This window comes from Oxyura jamaicensis, chromosome 2 (genome assembly GCF_011077185.1).
Source record: "Oxyura jamaicensis isolate SHBP4307 breed ruddy duck chromosome 2, BPBGC_Ojam_1.0, whole genome shotgun sequence".
In the NCBI taxonomy this organism is placed as follows: Eukaryota; Metazoa; Chordata; class Aves; order Anseriformes; family Anatidae; genus Oxyura; species Oxyura jamaicensis.
Genome location: NC_048894.1, coordinates 107,673,449 through 107,693,689, shown reverse-complemented (window position 1 = coordinate 107,693,689; position 20,241 = coordinate 107,673,449). Strand labels below are relative to the sequence as shown.

The 20,241-nt window shown below is 37.5% G+C and overlaps 2 protein-coding genes across 3 annotated transcripts in view; one reads left to right on the top strand and one right to left on the bottom strand.

Annotated features, from left to right (window-relative positions):
• The window catches only part of LAMA1 (laminin subunit alpha 1), a 102,896-nt gene extending 89,956 nt beyond the window's left edge, over positions 1–12,940 (top strand). The window contains exons 54-63 of the mRNA XM_035319483.1: positions 1,229–1,380; positions 1,913–2,098; positions 2,584–2,746; positions 3,855–3,967; positions 5,027–5,216; positions 7,291–7,449; positions 8,477–8,630; positions 9,455–9,588; positions 10,675–10,897; positions 12,381–12,940. Coding sequence (XP_035175374.1) covers positions 1,229–1,380; positions 1,913–2,098; positions 2,584–2,746; positions 3,855–3,967; positions 5,027–5,216; positions 7,291–7,449; positions 8,477–8,630; positions 9,455–9,588; positions 10,675–10,897; positions 12,381–12,541 — 1,635 coding nt within the window. The 3' untranslated portion in view covers positions 12,542–12,940. The remainder of the gene's footprint in view (positions 1–1,228; positions 1,381–1,912; positions 2,099–2,583; positions 2,747–3,854; positions 3,968–5,026; positions 5,217–7,290; positions 7,450–8,476; positions 8,631–9,454; positions 9,589–10,674; positions 10,898–12,380) is intronic.
• A 1,057-nt stretch (positions 12,941–13,997) lies between these two features.
• ARHGAP28 (Rho GTPase activating protein 28) overlaps positions 13,998–20,241 on the bottom strand; it is a 78,733-nt gene continuing 72,489 nt past the window's right edge. For both annotated transcript variants that reach the window (XM_035319484.1, XM_035319485.1), the window contains exons 14-15: positions 19,876–19,940; positions 13,998–18,004 (exon numbers count right to left, since the gene is read on the bottom strand). In XM_035319484.1, coding sequence (XP_035175375.1) covers positions 17,913–18,004; positions 19,876–19,940 — 157 coding nt within the window. In that variant the 3' untranslated portion in view covers positions 13,998–17,912. The remainder of the gene's footprint in view (positions 18,005–19,875; positions 19,941–20,241) is intronic.

Here is a 20,241-nt window from a genome sequence, read left to right as displayed (position 1 = left end):
CTGATGGCTGTATGGCTGCATACAGAGAGTTGCAGTCAACAGCTGTATGCCGATGTTGAGTGGTGTCTCTCAGGAGTCTGTCTTGGGACTGAAACTGTTAAAGATAATTATCTTTAATGACATAGATTGTGGGATTGAGTGCACCCTCAGTAAGTTTGCAGATGACTCCAAGTTGACTGGTGCAGCTGATATACCAGAAGGAAGGGATGCCATTCAAAGGGACCTGGATGAGCTAGAAAAGTGGGCCCACATGAAACGAACTGAGGTTCAACAAGTCCAAGTGCAAGGTGCTACAATGTCAGGGCAATCCCAGACATAAGTACAGACTGGGAGAACAAGGGTGATCAGAGGGCTGGAGCACCTCTTATGAAGAAAGGCTGAGAGAGCTGGGGCTGTTCAACCTAAAGGAGAGAATACACTGGGAAGACCTCATTGCAGCCTTTTGATACTTAAATGGGGCTTGCAGGAAAGATGGAGAGTGACTTTTTACTTGGGTAGATAATGAATGATAGGACAAGGGGGAATGTTTTTAAAGTAAAAGAAGGGAGATTTAGATTAGATGTTAGGAGGAAATTCTTCACTCAGAGGGTGGTGAGGCACTGGCACAGGTTGCCCAGAGAAGCTGTGGATGCCCCATCCCTGGAGGTGTTCAAACTCAAGTTGGATGAGGTCCTGCGCAACTTGACCTGGTGGGTGGTATCCCTGCCCAGGACAATGGGGTGATAGAAACTAGGTGATAGAAAGATCAGTTAGCAGAGACCTGTTGCAAAGATCCAGAATACCTGGAACAAAAAACTGCATGTGAACTACACACTGTGTATTACTTTCCACTTCTGTTAGTCAGAAGTCAATTAGTGAAGCATTTGAGATGAACAATGAACTCATACCTGGAGGACTGTTTTGGAGCTCCTAAAATCCAAGGAAAGTGTTAGTTTCCTTCTTCTAAGCCTGTGTGTGCGTGTATACAAACAAACAACCCCCCTCCCTTTTTTTTTTTACCTGAGTTTTTATTGTGACCAGAGAAATTTTCAGCTTTCGTGTCTACTGTTAAAAGGCTTTGCATTCTGTGAGGTACTAATATATACCTACTAGTCTCTGAGTTTCATTAAAGTTTGTTTAGAGCAAAGCTGGGGGTAAATTTGTCCAAACTATGTTCTATTTAAACATTGAATAAGTGACAGGAAATTGAGTTGCATTTAAAAAAATAACCTTCTAATTAAATCCACAGCCCTTCTTTTCCATTATGCTGGTTGATGGTCATCTTGCGGTGCATGTTAATGCTGGAGACAGAACAAGTACTAGAAAAGTAATTCTTCAGTCTGCTAATGGAACATACAGTGATGGACAAGAACACTCTCTCATCCTAATTCGGAGTAAGAGGTACATGTGACTGAACTGTTCTACCTGTTTAATTATTGTACACCATTGTCAGTTCACTGCACTCTCTGAGGTACTGCCTTTGCTTGATCATTAGGTGAAAAAATCAAAGTTGTGTTTTTTGTTTTTGTTTTTTTTTTTTTTCTGCTGTTAATGGAGGTGTTCTGATTTATATGGTAATTGTATACAGTACACAGCCATGGATTAAATTGTATTTAAAAGCACTCAAAATCTCCAGACATCTTGGGCCACTTGAGTGAAAATGCTAAATAGTATTAGAAAAAAAACAGCTATCAAAATAATTTAGAAATATATCTATTAAAATAACTTAGAAAGATACTCAACAAAACACTACACATTAAAAATTATCTACAGAAGGTCTTCTATTTTTTTATTCTAGGCATTGAAAGGATTACCAAAGTTATGAAATCTTTATTCCTTAGAACGGGACATTTCTGAGGGTAAAAGGAATATTGTTGATTTAATAAGAATGTCTGAGGCCCTTGTTGAATGTTTCTCTACTTTATCTTTTTAGGATCATAACTGTACAAGTGGATGAAAGTACCCCTTCAGAACTGAGGCTTGGTTCGTCAGCAGAAATGAGTCCCATGAATATTTCCAATTTCTACGCTGGTGGCATTCCAGCAGGAGAGGGCTTCTTAGGGCTAAAAATGACTGGCTCCTTTCGTGGCTGTATCAGCAATCTTATTTTTAACAAGGAGTAAGTCAGAGTGGTAACTGTCAAGTTTTGGAAACTGTACAGTAATTTGTAATTGTAGTTTGTAATAGTTGTAATGAAATTACCCATTTGTCTGGTTTGTAACATGAGACAAGCATTATGCTAATGATCTTTTATCAAAACATGCAGAAAATTAATACTGAGTATTACCAGCTACATTTCCAAATAATATTAGTAATGTCTTTCATGTGTATATGGATAACGCACAAAATGCAACCCTCTACTATAATTTCATCTGCATTCATAGATAAAAAAGTCTTCCACAAATATTTTCTATTAATATTCATATATTGACAGAGTATTTGACTATTTTCAATCTTCTTGTGCCAGTATGCTGCCTTTTTTTTTTTTTTTTTTTTTTTCCTCCTCCTTTACTAGTGAAAGACCTTGTAAAATACTCTCCTTGTGCTTGTAAAATGTAGGGATTTGTGATTTCACCTTTTAAAGTATTACTTTTTAAAACACAGACTTTTGGATTTCACCACTTCCATGAAGTATGAATATGTGGATATGGACAGCTGCTTCTTGTCAGAGAAGCCTAAACCAGCCATACAGCTAGAAGATGTTGAGATTCAACCTGAAGTTCAGGCTTTACCAGTTCCCCTGAGGCCTCTTACAAATTCAAAAAAAGTATGTATTACAAGCCTCTATTGCCTCTTCTAGGAAAGTACTCAGGTGAAAGCTGCATTTTAGCTTTGTGGAGAATCTTCAAAATAAAGGGCTGTATATATTTGCTTCTTCTATCGTATGTAGAGGGTCAATGAATGTGAGTTTGAATTGATGATTTCCTATGAAAAATTGCAATATAAACCTGTGTATAGCAGGTCTTTTGAAAGTGAAATGTAGTTAGGTTTATCATTGTTCAGGCAGCAACACTAAAAAGAAAAGTGGAGCCATAATCCCTCAGCAGAAGGACTTGACAGTAACTATTATCTTTAGTGTATTCCTGCTAAAGTGACACCATGCTGAGGTTTGCATTAGCTGTGCAATTTAGCATTCACATTTTCCTGGTCACACACATATAGTCTCTGGTCTGTGTCAAGGACAAGGCACAAACCATTATAGAGACACAGTGCCTGAATACAGCTTGCTTGGCACCTGTTTCCTCTCACACAGTCCCTGTTCCCAAGAGAGAAGGCAGCATTTCATTTCTCCTTCTGCAGCTGCGCATCTTTATGATGAAGTGTTTCCAAAGCATCTTGAAATCATTTTTCTGTGGCAAAAGAAAGCAGGATTTTATGCATTTCATACAACTGTGTCTATAAAAAGAAACAAGCTGTCCTTCTTAGAGCTAAAGTATAGCTTTGGTTCGTGCTCTGTTACTCAGCTTTTTATTCCCTAAATCATAACAAAAATGTGCATCTTCACTAAGTGGGAAAATATTTCTACAAAGTCCATAAGAGTTTCACTGAAATTCTACTCCATGTTCCAGCATTCGTTATCAAAAGGGCTATCAATTAAGAGAAACATGAATGAATACATCTCAAGCTATAAACATTTCTCAATAGAAAAGGCCAATGTTATCCATGAGACATATCTTAATCGTTACTACAAGTTATCTCTGAGACTAATGTTAGCTTAAAAGGATTAGGAGTTTAACTAATTGATGTTACTCTCTGCTTTGTGGTTATCATGTGGCTCCGTTTTGTTTCTTACAAAGTTCAGCATGGGTGCATTGTCATTCAGCATTGCTGGCAGGCAGCTGATACTGTTCTTAATAAAGTCCTTCCATTAACAGGTAGTATGTGCGAAAGATGAGCTGCCTGATCATGTTCAAGGTGCCCGTCAGTTTGGACTTGCCAAAGGCAGCCACTTGACACTGCTCTTCAATCAGTCTACTGTCAGGAAGAAGTGAGTATCTCCTGAATCATGCACACACACCTGTGTTATCTTGTATTGAGCTAGAAGAAGTGGGATGATGGTTTTCATGCAGAATTATGAGTTTTGAACATAGACCTTGCCTCAATTTCTGTGAGTTCCTCATGGAAGAAGATGTCAACAACTGTTGCATTAGAATTAGTATGTCCCTACCACATTTGTAGTTGTGAGTTTATCAGAGTTCTGCATTTTTTTCCCCTTCAGATTTAAGAGCCCTACTGTACCTCCTGTAAGCACTTTTGGATTTCTGTTTTCCATATTCAGACCTCAGCTGTTCCCTGCCTCTTTGGGTGATGCAGATAACACCTCGTCCTCTCCTCTGGATTTTCTGCAATTGTGCCTTCTATGTCTGCATTACTCCCCAGGTCACCAAAGGAGACTACTGGGAAGAACCACACTTGAGACTTATCTGTGTTAGCCTTTCTTTGCCAGGCTCATTTGTTTGAGGCCCACAGAACACAGCCTGAAAGCCAATTGTGTATGCTTCTTTCAACTTAGGAAGCCCCTGCATACAAAGAGAAAAGAACCTTTTTTCTTCTTAGCTAGCAAATATAAGAACATTGCAGAGGGTTGAAGCTATGCAGTCATAACCTGGTGTCTCCATAATAAATGACTGCTCCATAAATAGCTTTTGGGGACCCAAAGTCTAGAACCTTCAAGCTTCCCTCTGTTCTCACTCTACCCATTTATATTCCAACAAGTCTGGCTAAAAGTAATGGAATTTGTTCCTTCCTTGGGGCAATGGGCAAGCCTGCAGTTGCAAACAGCTGAGCCCATCCCTCTTAAAATCCAGCTCAGTGTGAGACAAGTTCTTTTGAATTTCTAACAGGTACAGCACAGATTTGTATTATGAAATACATTGTAGGTCATGCTTTCATAGAATACAATGCAAATTCTACTTCTCTGGCCTTTGTAATAAAAAATGCCCTTTCTTAAAAATAAATTGGTTGAGGCTGTTCTCTGCCTCCAGAGAAGCTTTTTATCAATGCAGAAAAAAGTATCTATCAGTAACGCTGAATTTTTGTTGTCTAGACTTTCTGTCCAGCTGAATCTCAGAACCTTTGCCTCCAGTGGCCTGATTTACTACATGGCTCACCAGAACCAGGTTGATTATGCAGCCCTACAGCTTCATGGGGGACAGCTCTATTTCTCATTTGATCTAGGCAGAGGAAAAGCAGTAGCATTTCACCCTGCTGTTGTCAATGATGGAAAATGGCATACGGTAGGTAGTCACTGATCTTGTACTTCATTTTCTCTTCCCTGGTGTTACTTGGATGGCTTTTCACTTCCTTTCCTGTGAAATTTCTGTGTTGAAGGGCAAACAGGATTTAACCCAGTCATTAAACCATACAGATGTATTCAAGTATAATTACTTCCTTTTAAAATTCTTATTATGCATTGAATCCAGTAGCCAATTACTGTCAAGTATCTCAGATTAAATAATCAGGAATAAAATAGTTCACCCATTGTGTATTAAACACAGTAGTCATCTTCACTGGAGAAGAGACCAACAGAAAGATCTAGAAAGTCTGATCTTTTCCACAGAGAGCTTTCCATGCACTGTGCTACCAAAAACCTACAGTTTACTGTGGGACAGAATGAAAAGGATCTGTGGGTGCACAGTTTCTCCTTTCTCCCACTTATCACTTTAATACCTGAGCACATAATAGGTGCTCACATCATGAGCACTTGAGCATATGGGTAATGTGAATAGGAAGCACTATATTCCCTCATGTTGGTTGGTGCAACAAGAGATAGGTAGATATTTGGAATGAATGGAAGTTGGAGGGAGAAGACTCGGCCATAGGAAGAGTTTGGGGAGAAATTATAGCTGTTTATTTCAGGTAATATGTAACATGCATAGCCTTCTGTACAGAGGCTCTGCATTAGCCTGTGTCTGCCTGGCACCTCTGAGTAACCCACTAACTGTTGGCTCTGGCTTTCTTTGCAAATGTCTGTGATGTCTGCATAAGTTTTAAAAGCAACTCTCACCACATGAGTTTTCCTTAGGGCAGATGAGGATGACAATATTCATCCTTCTAAGTTTCCCTTTGCTTGTGGTGCCTTAACCCCAGGAAGTGGCTTCTCTGGGACAAGGTGTTTGATGACACTGAATTGCCACCTTTCCTGAGCACCTAGGGAATCAGCAGAATTACTTTTTTTAATATAAGCAGTCGAATAAGAAACAGTACAAACTACCATAAAGAAAGCAAACATGAACTTCTGTCAGAGAGAGATATCACAAGCTCTGCTGCCTACCCCGAAGGAAAAAACACTCCAGGATTTACAGTTGCTTGTTTAAAATTAAATATATAAAATGTATTAAATGTATTAAATTTAATACATGTAATGTATTAAATTAAAATATATTAAATGTATATGAATATATACATAAAACCTCATACTCACATTATCCTCTTTATAAGAGATGAACAGGTTCTGTATGAGAGGTCTGATGACCTAATTTTACTACAAATAGCAGAAAAACATGTGCTTAAACCTTTTTCTGAGATTAAGGCTCACAACATTTCAAAGCTGAGGATGATTATTGCAGTAGTTGTACAATCAATTTAAGCTATCATGCATTGCTGCCAAAAGAAGTGCTTTTACTTTCTGTTCTGTCATGTGCTCATATTACCACTGCTACTACTTTATCCCCTTACCAACACAAATGTTCACGAAACCTCCTGTTGAACCTGATTAGGATTCTGAGTGTGGCTACAGGTAACTGGGGAAGAGCAAATGGTTATCTGACTTCAAATCAATTGCCTCATCTGCATGTGAGTAACTGTTTTAGTGCAAGGAAGGCACAGGGTCATGAAGGAACAAGATAAACAGGACTGGGCAGCTTTTTGGTCTTAGCAAGTTCATCACTGCCCATCATAAAACTGCAGCATAGCTCTCCGAAGTGCACACTCCTAAGATGGCTCAGCTGGTGGGCAGGACAATCTTGCAGACTAGCACAGAACTCCACTTTTCAAACTCAGTTATGTACTCATATCCTAAAGCAATAAATCAGTCATTTTAAATATTAATTGTTAAGATATTGAAAAACTTGTGTAGACCAACACACAATTAGTGTAGGCCCTTAGGGAGGCAAGAAAGCAGTTTAGCTGCTTAATTGCATTCTGAAATGCAACTCAGCCTCAGCGAATTTCAAGAGAGTGCCTCAGTATAGTACATCAAAGCAAACTAACCTTTAAAAATTGTCTTTCTTGCTTTTTTGGCAAATGATGACTAGGTGACTGATTCAGCTTACTGTATTCATGCTCTCATTTTTTATTTTTTTTTTCCAGATAAAGACAGAATACTCTAAAAAAAAAGGTATCATCATTGTGGATGGACATGAATTGGTAGCAGTCAGTGCCCTGGGAGATGGCAGCACTTTGGATGTGGAGGGGAAGCTCTACGTGGGAGGACTCCCCTTAGACTATGTGGCGAAGAATCTTGGGAATGTAAGAAGGTTTGAGGAGGGGCAAGAGCTGTTGTTGTTTGACAATATGCAATATTAGAAGGGGTATACTGCATCAAACTCATCTGATTCAGTATCCTGTCTCTGAGGGGGGGGGGAGGGGAGGGGGTGGAAACAACAAAGAAAGAAACAACAAAGAAAGTTATGACCCTTTACCAAATATAAATCTTTCCAGCCTTCTATGGCTTAGTGATTCTAGCTAAAGGTACTAGCCTTGTGTTTTATTAATAGTTCTTAATGGATTTCTTCTTCTATCAATCTTGTTGTTGAAAACAGATGAAGAACAGAACATGTTTAATGCTAGAAGAGAAAAATATGACCTAGAACCTCAAAAACTTTAGTACCTAAATACTTTGGATTCAGCTAAGAACTAGGGCTTAAATATATGAAAGACTGGGATTAGCTGCCTGAGAGTAAAGCATACATGCTTTTAGAATGTATTTTTTGTTACCTTCCTCCTTGTGCAACCTGTTATCTGGCATCAATATCAGTGTTTCTCAATTCCAACATGTACTTTCTTCACCCTTGTTTTCTAATTGTATAGTAGGGATAACAAATATTTTAATACTTTGAGTCTGCAATTGTTGAAAACAGTGATAGAGAGTAATTCAAATTAATCTTACTGCTGGATAGAACTCTGGTAATATGTACTTACACAGTGTCTTTAGAGAATCTTGATTTACATGTTAATTTGTTGAGACATATGAAATGCCTTTAACTGTAGGGTATATCCCTGCTCAAGTTCAAGCAAATGCAATTCTTTCTGTACATTATAAAGAGTGTATACTGTGTTCCTATACAATATTTGTTTTGCTTCTATAAGACATTATGCACATTTGCAACCTTATATAAATAAATATAATAACTAGAAATGTAATTATGTAAATATTTTAGAACTTGATGTGTTTTGTTGAGAGAATTTTTAATTTATGGTAACATCATGTAAATCACTAAAAGACCATAGGAGAAGTTTTTATTATGCATTAACTCTTGCATTTCCATATGTCTAGGTGACTCACAGTATTCCTGCCTGCATTGGCAATATGACCATCAACAGTAAGCAATTGGACAAGGAGAGCCCTGTCTCCATCTTTGCTGTGAATAAATGCTATGTCACAGTCCAGGAAGGGACTTTCTTTGATGGAAGTGGTTTTGCTGCTCTTTGTAAGTATCATTAAATGGAAGTAGTACCTTATTGAATTAATGGTAATGTAAACATACCACTTTTAGGCCTTGCTGAAACTATATGTAATTAATATGCCCTGCATATGTATTTCTGACTTGCTCAATCCATATGTCCACAAGTGGCCATTTTTGCAAAGGGTGATCTCCCGCAAGTGAAGGACCTAGTCATAAAATCCTAAAATGGCTCAGGTTGGAAAAGGAGGTGCCCCAGCCCTCTTGGTCATCTTTGTGGCCCTCCTCTGGGGCCCACTCTAACAGATCCACATCTTTCTGGTTTTGAGTGCTCCAGACCTGGATAGAACACTCTGGTGATAATGATTTGGGGGGAAAGAAACAAACTATCTCTTTCTTCAGCAGCTAAGAATATCTATGTTCATGATATTATGTTGAGGTCAGTAAAGTGAATTGAAACAAAAAAGATGCAGGGGAATTGTCAAATAATATGAAGCATTATATCAATTTGCATTCTTTACTGTTTCTGCAGCAAATGAGATAGAAACTATTAAATCTATTTTATTAAAACTAAAACTAAACTTTATTAAAACTAAAACTAAAATTTTATTAAAATTTAAACTATTAAATCTACATTAATAAAAGAAAAAACATTGGAAATTTATATAAAATGTGAGTTTTGACTTTGGACAAATTACTTTGGAAAAACTTGACAGAGTTCCTACAAGATCAAAAAAAAAAAAAAAAAAAAAAATTAACATCCTTTTTAGGCCTTTCAGTGAACATGTATGAATGCTACTTTGTACTGTGGTTTACAAATCTTTTCTTAGAAGCTTATAACTCTTTTTCAGATAAAGAAGGTTACAAAGTCCGGTCTGATGTGAACATAACACTTGAGTTTCGTACAACATCCATGACTGGTGTTCTCCTTGGGGTCAGCAGTGCAAAGGTTGATGCCATTGGACTGGAGATTGTAAATGGCAAGGTAGGCTGCCCTCTGCTGGCATACTCATTTCACAAGGCTTGCTTAAATGTGAGAGGCTTGAACTGCTGGGCTGTTGAATAGCACTAAATAGACACCAGTGAAATGAGATGGAGGCAAAATGTCAGAACCGAATCCCCAGAGGTCAGTCTCAAGGTTTCTCATCATCATCATATGATAAAGTATGAGATTAGCAGAAGTTACTGGAACTTCTTCCTTTTTAATTTTAATTTATGTTAACCTGCAGCCACTGTGACCTCCTGTATTACCTAATGTGTACGGTACGTTAGACTGAATATGTTCCTTTCTTGCAGTTTAATACTTTTTCTGCCATAGAGCTAAACTTATCCATATTCTTGTATGTACAAAACACATTTTGTAATCTCTTCTTCAATATTCATGAGCAGTACTCAGGGCAATTAACTCTAAATCCACTGGCTGTTTATGTTCCATAAACCTTTTAACAATCAATACATAGTACACCACTCATCTCCTGCAGTAAAAATGCGTATTTGATTTCTCTTAAGTATTTTCTTTTCTCAGAAATAGCTCATTTTTTATTCAACGCTTCCTAGCGAGAGACAGCATTAAATATAACTGTTTCTGTGGGATGTACTTTCTCTGTTAATATTTACATATTAATCCTTACCACAGAGTTGAGGACACGTTTACTGCTTTGAAAAATAAAGTCATGAAAACAAATCAATACATATATTGGCAATGATAAGTGCTTTCAGTTCATTCTCTTTCCCTTCAACTAGATACAGTGGATCTTCTTTCAGATCTTAAATCTCAGCTTCTCTAAGAAAAGGATCTGATTGTATTTGTAACAAACATTGAAATCCCAAGTATACAAAGCTATACAAATCTAAACAACAGATCACAGCATGGATAGATCTAAGTCTATTAGATTTTTAAGATACTTCAATAAGGACTCACACTCTATCAAAGTAAACATTAGCTTTGCATAATTACCAAGCACTTATTAAAATGAAAATCTCTGCACTATCATTATTTTACTTTTATCTAGAGAAATTAGTTCTTCTATTATTTCTTAATATCTTTCTTGGCATCTGGCTGTTTATACAGGTTTTATTCCATGTCAACAATGGAGCTGGCAGAATAACAACTACGTATGAACCAGGAGTCACAAATGGTTTATGTGATGGAAAATGGCACAAGCTTCAAGCAAACAAAAGCAAACATCGTATTTCACTGATAATTGATGGGAATTTGGTTCAAACTGATAATCCCTACATTCAGTCAACATCTGCAGACACAAACAATCCCATTTATGTTGGAGGTTATCCTGGTAGGTACAATAATATTTCTTTTTCCTACTCTCCCTCCTGTGTGCTCACTCTCTCATAAGAACTGGCTCCCCCAGCACCTCTCGCTCATAGTCATAAAGTTCATGATTGAGTTATAAAACATACTTACCATTTTTCACATTGTCTTTGAAGTCATGGCATATTAATATTTGTGTTTTCTATCTTTGTGGAGGAATGCATTTGGCTGTTGTGTGTATTGGCAAGATCAGCTGAATCATTTCACTTTCCTACACAAACCTACTCCTTAGTTCGTGAGAAGGATTTCCTACATGTGGCTTGTCTTTCACAGTCTCTCTCAGGGTTAACAACATCCTGCCTGTGTATGTTCATGTTTGGTTCTCTTACAGTCAAATTCATAATAAGGCTTCCATTTACAATCATCTTAAGTAAGGTTTCTACAGTGCTTTTATCTGCTTTACTTTTTGCTAATGTTCAATGTCAGGGGCTGTGCAGGCAGAAGCCACACTGAAGCAGATGCACATATATCTCCCTCACTCTGTGTATGTTTCCTTCTGAATTAACTGCTTGTCAGTCATAGTATCATGGTAATATAAAAAGATAGTAACACAAAAATATATAATTGAAATATCTTGGAATAGTGTAACTCAGCTGATAATTTGAGCCAGAATAAGTTATTCATTAAGAGGGTTGAATTTGGTTGATCACGAGCTTAACCTTCTTGTAGGCATATACAAATACATTTTATTTATAGCCTTTTGAGGATCACATCATTACTAAGTAGGCTTTGTATTGTTTTTAATATTCTATACATTTAAACAAAGCATCAAATGCCCATCAAAACAGCTGTTTCAGTTTATCAGTTCAGGTATTTCCATTGGTGGGAAAACAGAGTGATGAAATCTGAAGGGCAAACTCAGCTTTTAAAAATATTTGGAAAACTTTAGGGACAATAGCTTAAAATGTTAGAGAGCATTAAGTTGGACAAGGTTTTGGTTCTTTATGAAAAATAAATTAATGGAAATTAACTGAATCTTAATTAGTATAAATCTTATAGAGTGAACTTAGGGAGTGTAGAGTGAAATTTTTCACAGGTTGTATAGAAAAAAGAGTTGAACTCTGTACCATGTTTTATCTGCAAAGGGAATCCATGACTGTGCACAGCTCAGCTGCTGCTTCATATTCTGTCAGATACAATTTTTAGTCAGAAGACACATGTAAAATGGCTTTCTCCTTTCTTTTCCCCGCTCTTATCTGTCGTTGTCCCCTGGGGCAACTTATTCCTGCATAAGTTGTCCCAGTGCATGGCTCATGCTTGAAGGCAACAATGCCCATCCACGGTGGGATGTCTGAGATCATCCAAACGTTAATGGAACTTGGTGCTCCTCTGTTTTTATTATTCTGTCTCTTCTGGGAGGGATGGGAAGAAATTAAATAGTAACCTTGGTCTTTGTGTTGTTTCATTTCATTGGAGATATACTCTACATATTTCATATTTGTTTTCAGGTGATGTGAAGCAAAACTGTCTCACGAGTAAGAGCTCATTCCATGGCTGTTTGAGGAACCTCGTGCTGAACAAGGGCCAACAGGCAGAAATGTTTGACTTCAGCAAAGCTTTTGACCTGCGTGGAGTCTTTCCTCATTCATGCCCTGGGGCTGAGCACTGAACAGCAGCAAAGCCTGTCTGGATTAGAGAGTGTTATTTTTTTGTTTGTTTGTTGGTCTGTTATTTTTCATTCTCATTTTGTAATGAAAAGGTTTTGGTGAGAACCTGCATCTCTTTGATTTTTCTCTGGTTGTTTCAAACTCAGGTCATCTTTTTTAGTAAGAATCTCTATGTCTGAATTTTAACTAGAATTTTTCTAAACAACAAATACCTCTACTACAATGTTAATGGCATTAATTGGGTATTTTTCTTTTGGGAATTTTTATTAATCAGTGTTTACAATATATGTTCTCTTGATTACTTGACAGTATTTCATTTTATTGTGTCTTGGTCATTATATATACCGGTAATAATGTTGGATCATGTAATAAAACTACAATAAACTGCATTATTTCATGTAGCTCAGCAATCTCCATATATTTCAATTAGAAGAAAAAGGGCTGTAAGGTTATGAAGTGAAAAGTACAAGTGCCAGCAGAGGGAGCAGGAGACTAATAGCATAATTTTGAAGGTATCAAATTCAGAGTCTAATGAATAGAATTTTCTTGTTTATATGGTAACTCTGATCCCTTTTCCTTCTGCTTAATATCCAGTCCTGGCCCCCATTAGCCACATTATCTTAGGTGGTTCAGCTGCAGGACAAGCAGCAGCTCCCCAGCACAAAGAAGCACGTGAAGTGCTGTGCTGGTGGAAACAACCATTGGGGTCTGGTTTGGCAAAAACTGTTTTTTTTTTTTGGCAAAGAGAACTAATGCATCTATCTTGGGAAAACAGTATTTCTTACAGGATGAAAGGGAACACCTTCCATGCCCTAATTAGCAGGCCAGACAGCAGTTCTCTCTCTCTTTTCTTACTGTGACTGCCTCTTTTTCTAAAATGATTCCATTCCATACACTTCCCCAAGTGTAGCCTAGGGGCTACACCCTGAAGCTGACTCAAGTAAGAATGTGTACTCATCAACTGGGTCACTGACCAGTGGTGAAACATCTGATACAGATGCGTCTAAAATAAATGTAGTTCTTTACAAGTCACTTCCCTCTCCTTTTTGTCTTTGAACCAGCAGAGTTTTTGTCTGTGCCTCATAATTTTGTTTGTCATTTTCCACACATGTTTACAGTTCCTTCCAATGTCAATATCATTCTACTTATTTTACAGTAGTTTTAAAAAATACCATCTCCAATGAATCCTAAAGTACATTGTTGTTGATTTCAGTGAGGCAGGATTATAAGCACTGTCATTTTGTTCAGTGTATTGGAGTAGTCTAAGAGAAAAGCTCCTGAAGCAAAAGTGCTTCACTGAAGCAAATGGGGCAGAATGTGGTCTTTTATCTTTCTGTATACTTGTTCAGGTGGTGTACCAATGGAATTGCCTTTGAAACATTCACCACACCTTTTTGCAATTTCTGTCACCTGCTCCCATCAGAAAACCATGTGTTTCACTTTGAAGATTTTTTGTCGTTGTTGTTATTGCTTTTATTTTTGACATGAATACAATACAATGGACACAATCTGCTGTACAAATACACTAATACGTGGGCCTACTTCAACAAAACACTTAACATTATAATGAGGAGTTTAAGGGAAACATACATGCAAACATTTTGCTTTGATTAGTGGCATTGTATTATTTTCCAGAGAAGATACACATTACTGGAAAGCAATTGAAAATAAAGAATGAAACAGTGTGTTTGTATTTGTTGACTGTTAACCCCAGGAGGTGATCAAATTAGGCTCACGTTACAAACAGTAATTAAGGCAACATGGTTTGGAGGAATTTTTATCCATATCCTCAAATATGTCTTTTAATCTATATTTTTAGATAATTTCCAAATATTGCCCCTTATAAGGAGAACCACTTTATCTATGCAAAAGAGTAACGGAGAGGTGAAATTAATAATAGAAAGCTTTGGAATATTAAACTTCTAAGCCAAAATCTTTTTCCTGGAAAATGGAGAGTGAGGTAGTTTTTATTATACATAGACACAGACACATTTGCACACACGCACACAATTACATTAGCTGAATAAACAGGTTACAGCATTCTACTCTGTTTCTGATACCTACTTCTTGCAATACTCTCTGTATGTGTTGATATGCAAAATATTGTCATTGTAGAACCATAGAATATATAAATTGGAGTATATAAATGCTTCAGGCATCTTTGGAGTTTTTTGAACAAGACTGTCCCTTCTTGCTACCACTTTCTTACTAATTGCTTTCAACTTAACTTCGTTTTGACTTCAACTGCTGTCAAGAGGAGCAAAATTCCAGATACCTCTGCTAGCATTTTGAAATCTAATGCCTCAAGTTTAAACCTCACATTTAAAAATATTGGTGAGATTGTTCACTTTGTCTGCTGAATATTAATTCAAGTTAGTGTAGCACAACAACACAAAACAACTTAATGTGTAACAGTATTAACCACAGTACACATGGGTCATTAGGTCCATTTGTATATTAAAAAAAAAATACCACTGTTTCAGAGACAGCAGGTATTTGGCCACATTTTAGTAGTCTGGGCACTGTATGTAGAATCTACTTCATCTGCTAACATGCATGTCTTATGAAGTTATAGGCAACTTTAGTGTGAAAAAACTGTTCATGGAGTGGATTTCATTACATCAGATTTGGCTTTTCTAAGTTGCAAAGTGGCAAAAGGTGAAGTCTTTTAATAACTCTTTCTATCCCATGCAGAGTACAATGAGATTTAGGAAGCTATTTTGATGGGTCCAGAACATGCGGAGTAAGTTACAGCCTGAACACAGGTGCTCTGTACCTTTCTTTCCCTTGCATAGTTATTGAGAACACAGACTGAAGGGAGTGGGCAAGACGGTGAAAGAATGTGTTTGAAAGTACTGTAGAAAGTGTTATCTTGTTTGCTATGACATTTCAAATTCTCTAGTTAATGTTCAGGCTTTCTGTATAGTCATAAAAGCTCTTTTGTTGGCTATAAATACAATGATGCTTAGCATTTCTATTATGCATTACGTATTCAAAGCACTTTCCATATAAAATCCCTTTGCTGAGTTTGTCCTTCCTAAATGGATGTTTATAACTCCTGCTCTGCTCATGGAGTTTGGCTGAGAGCAGCATTTAACTCCAACTAATTCTCACATTACCTTTACAAGGAAAGTACTAGTCCTGTTTTACAGCTAAAAAAAGGAGGGCAGCACAGCAGAAGGAATTCTCCATGGCCACAGAGGAAACTAAAGGGAATCAAGAACAAAGCACATGACAAAGCGTTAATGCTGAGTTCTATAGGCAAGCCACAGATCTCTCTCTCATATATTTAAAATAAATAGTTGTCAAAATAAGCAGTGCATGTTATAATACAATGGTCCTGGTCTTAGCCTGGCTGCAACTATGCACCCATTAGTGTTATGAAAAACAAAAATTAGAAATATAAAAATTACACTGTTTTAAAGTAAACAAAAAAAAATGTTGCTAAATTTTATCATTTTTAATCTCAAGAAGGAAAAACAGAAAGGCAGGATCTGCCCTCTGTAGACATTATTGTTGCTGGTAAAATTACAGATTAGTTGTTGACTTCTTCCACTGATCACAGACAAAGAAAGTTAACTATGGGAGAACACAATTAACTTTGAACCAGAAGTAGGGTTTCTTAAGTGCGAAAATCATCATCACAGAGCTTCAGCAGACCATCCCAAGTTGCAGGCTTTCTCTGTAGGATAGTGTACTTTATGTTCACTTGGAAAACCTGGTTCAGAAGGCTTTTACATTGGTACCTGGTAACTGGAGCACCAGCTTCAGTCTCATCTGTGTCCAGATGATGAAAAAAAACCCACTGATCACACGGTGGGTGAACTCATTGTGCAATACGTTAATTAATGTGATGACAGGGACATTGCAGTGTCCCTGAAGGTGTTAGTTGAAGGTGTTAGTTCCCACTTTTTTTCTAAGACAAAGATGAAAAAATACTTTCTGTTTTACGGAGCCTTGTGATTTTCCTACTTAACAAACATGCTTTGATTGTATAAAGTGTAGGCCAGAGCTAGATGATTAGGTGAGGAAGGATGCTCACCCTTGTGACTGGCTGCCAATCATCCTGTCTTATATTTGCTGTGCTGAACTTTCATGGCAGTTGCAGCCCCCTGTTCTCTTGTCATCCTATGTGTTTTCATAGACCACATGCAAACTGTAAAAGTAGTTGCAGCTTGCTATGTATTTGTAAAAATCCTAGCACAACTGGACCTAGTCTGGCTGTGGTCTTAAGGGTCTAGTATGCAAATGTTAAATAAGTATTAAATCCCTCTGCTCATTGGAAGCTCTTTTTCTTCTCCATGCTGTGTTATACAAGGTCTGGAAAAAGATCTTTCTTCTCAATGCAGCTGAATAGTATAAAAATTGCTTACACAACGAAGCTAAAATAAACAAAAGAAAAATAATTAGATTACAAATTAAGAAAGTATAATGTTTAACGAAAAAGATGGTGTCTGTAAGTGGCACCATTAACACATAACTCATAGTGTGGCATTACACAGACTTAAATCTGAGTGTATCAAGTAAAAGATGGAGCCAGGGGATGTGCCCCTTCTCACTTAGTATTCGTCTCCTGAAGCTTGTGTGTCTGACAGAGGAAGGACGGAGAAAATGTTTTGTGGTGCTACAAATGCACACAGTAATGAGATCCAGACAGATGATTTCAGAAGACTGATTGATAGTAATATATACAGTGGTACATACATAGCGCAGTATAGCTGTCTACACAGTAGTTCTCCCCCTTGCCTCCTTGCCTCCCTCCCCCAGCACCAAGTACTCATGAGGAGTGACTGAGAGATGTAAATATTGCAGTAATGCACACTGCACAGGTTTACTTTCAGCAGAAAGGTTTGATTTTATCACACAGCTATGTCTTGGCACTGCAGCTGGTCAAGCTTCTCTGTTCTATGCTTGACAGATTCCTTTCTTGAATGTCTCTGTGATGCTTCTGTGTTATGCTGTGGTCTGTAGTGTTTCATGCATCCTCAGATGTCACTGGATACTTTCCTTTCCAAAGATCCATATTCTATTGCCAGGTCAGGAAACGAACAACTCCATATGCGACAGGTTGTTTTCAGTGCCTCCGTACCTTGGTCTGTCCACCTCAACTCCTGGGCCAACTGGCACAAGCACAATCCACATGAAAGCTTAACTGATGTGTTAATGTCAAATTGGCCAGAAACTGGAGTGACAATTCTTATACTGAAAGTAGTATATGATCAACATCAGTTGGACAGTATGGTAGGAAGGAATAACATCCTGTAGATAGCTACCATTTTGTTTTCATCTCTGGCAAGAGGCAAGAGATTCTGAAAATGACAGGCATCACAGTTGTCCATTTGGCCGTTGTCTAGTACGCTGCAGCTTTGGGCTTCAGCTTGCTTTTGGTTTTATCACCCATTCTGCCTGAGGATTTGCACGGTAAACGTCTAACATGTATGCGTCCGGATCCAAACAGTGCTGACCTGAAACAAATGTTGACAGCTGTGAATCGTATCATGTTTTGAGCGCATTTAGTGAACGGGATAGGGCTATGTTAAAATGTCCTTGAATGCATCTCTGATGTTCACATAGTGAGTTTTGTGTGTCAAGCTAATGTATTCTGGATACAGATAGGGGCCTTGGTAAATGTGCCAGTGATTTACTCGGTGAGATTCGTAATTCACTTCCACTTCCAGGCAGGATGCCTTCCATTACGCTGAGTTATGGATGAGGCATTTAGTCAAATGTTAAACAAATATTATGGTTTCTCTATAACTATTAGCAACACTATTACAGCAAGTGCCACAGTGTATATATATATATATATTTCATTGGATGTACTGGACTGGAATTACACCTCTCTAACTCTCTAGTTTCTGTGCTATTTTTAAATGCTGAAAAAGCAACTCTGTAAACCATGTGTTCCCATCCATGTAGGAACTCACAAAGACAAATACAGACTATATCAAGGTTTCTGGCAGTTGCTGTTTTTCCATTTTTTTAAGGTCTTTTAAAAGGTCTTTTAAGTCTGGCAGTTTGAAGGTTTCATTAGGTGGTGACTGGAAATGGGAACTGGCTGGCTGGGGAGTTTCTGCTGCCTTTGCCACAATTTGCCTTTCACACCAAGTGAGGCATTTGGTGCTCGTTAATTGACTAATAAGGCAATAAATGCTTAAATTGATTTGTTGGATTACATTGGATTTATGCTGGGTTATGAAGCCATTTAACTGCTATGTTGCTGTGACACAAATGATGGTAGTAAATTTTTTGTTCAGTTAGTTATGTCACTAGGGTCCTAATGATTTTACTCAAGTGAAAGTATTATAAATGAATTGATGGAATAAGGTACCCTGGAACATCTAGGATTATATTAAAACAAAACAAAAGAAAACAAAACCATATAAATTAAATATCTGGATTTTTTTGCAAGAATATGTTGGAATACTTGGGATTGTTTCAAAAGGTCTTTAGCATCCGTTAGCATCTCTTGGTCATCCCGTTTAACCAGCCAAAACAAAGCTGTAGTCAAATTAAGCTTTGTATGAGCATAGCAATAATAAAGACTTTGGTTCTTGACTGCTGTTGACATAAGTCTGTGGTGTTCTGTAATAATTTTACGGAAACTGTTTAGAGCTGAACCTAGAAGTAATGAGTCTTATTGGACAATTGATAAAAGACTCAGATCTTTCAGAATTTCAGGATGAATAGAGAAAGGGGAGAGTCAGGATTTGCAATATCAAATTAAAATCTGTTTTTTGACCTTTTTTTGTGTGTGTGGCAACCACTGTTTTTATTACAAAAATGTCACTGCATGAAACACAGAAGAAAAAAACATTACTGCAAGGAATTCATAATATAAATAAAGCACGTGTATTATACAAATATATTACACCCATATAGGCAGGGGCTGAATACTCCATTCCATGTTTATATTTTGGGAGGTTAACACTTACACACAGTGAGGAAGAAACAGAAATGTGTTTTAGGAAAAGATGTAAGAGTAAGGTTGAATGTGTTCACAAGAGGAAGACCAAGGATCTCTTAACCACGGAAAAATTCCCAATTGTGAGTGTGAGAGAGGTAAATGAAAGGTCAGATTAATTTGGCAAGACTACAGCAGTCATAAGGAGTCCTGCTGAGATCTTGCCGTCAGGTCACTCTAACCTGCAGGGTGCCCCTCCAGTCATGCTGGAGTCAGCAGGCATCTTTAGATTTATTTTAACGACTGTGGATCAGACACCTTTCTTGCAGGTGGACTGGAGGACAGGAAAGACCCAGCTGTGTGAAAACAGCTCTGACCTGAGGTGTTTTAGAAGGCTAAGGACAGAATTCAATCTGCAAATAGGAGACCTACCTATGTTTCCTCCAACTTCATGTAAACTTTGGATCTGGCCTCTCATGTTCTGTGAAGATCCACGGCTAGAAGAGAAAAAAAGATTCAGTTTGCTTTTTGTGTTATAACTTCCTCCCTATCAACTGTCATCTATATTAAGCAGAAAATTTATATTTTTTCTCTCCTCTGATGAATTTACTCATCAAAAGCAAGGACTTCTACCAAACAGAGCAGAATATATCTGCTGCAGAGACAGTTTACTATGTCACAGTTAACTAAGCTTTCTATTATACTGTTTATTATTTATTTAAAGAATAGAATTATGTGATATCATTGGAAGATTCTGCAGGAAAGGTTTTCAAACACAATTTGCCATTTCCCATAGCT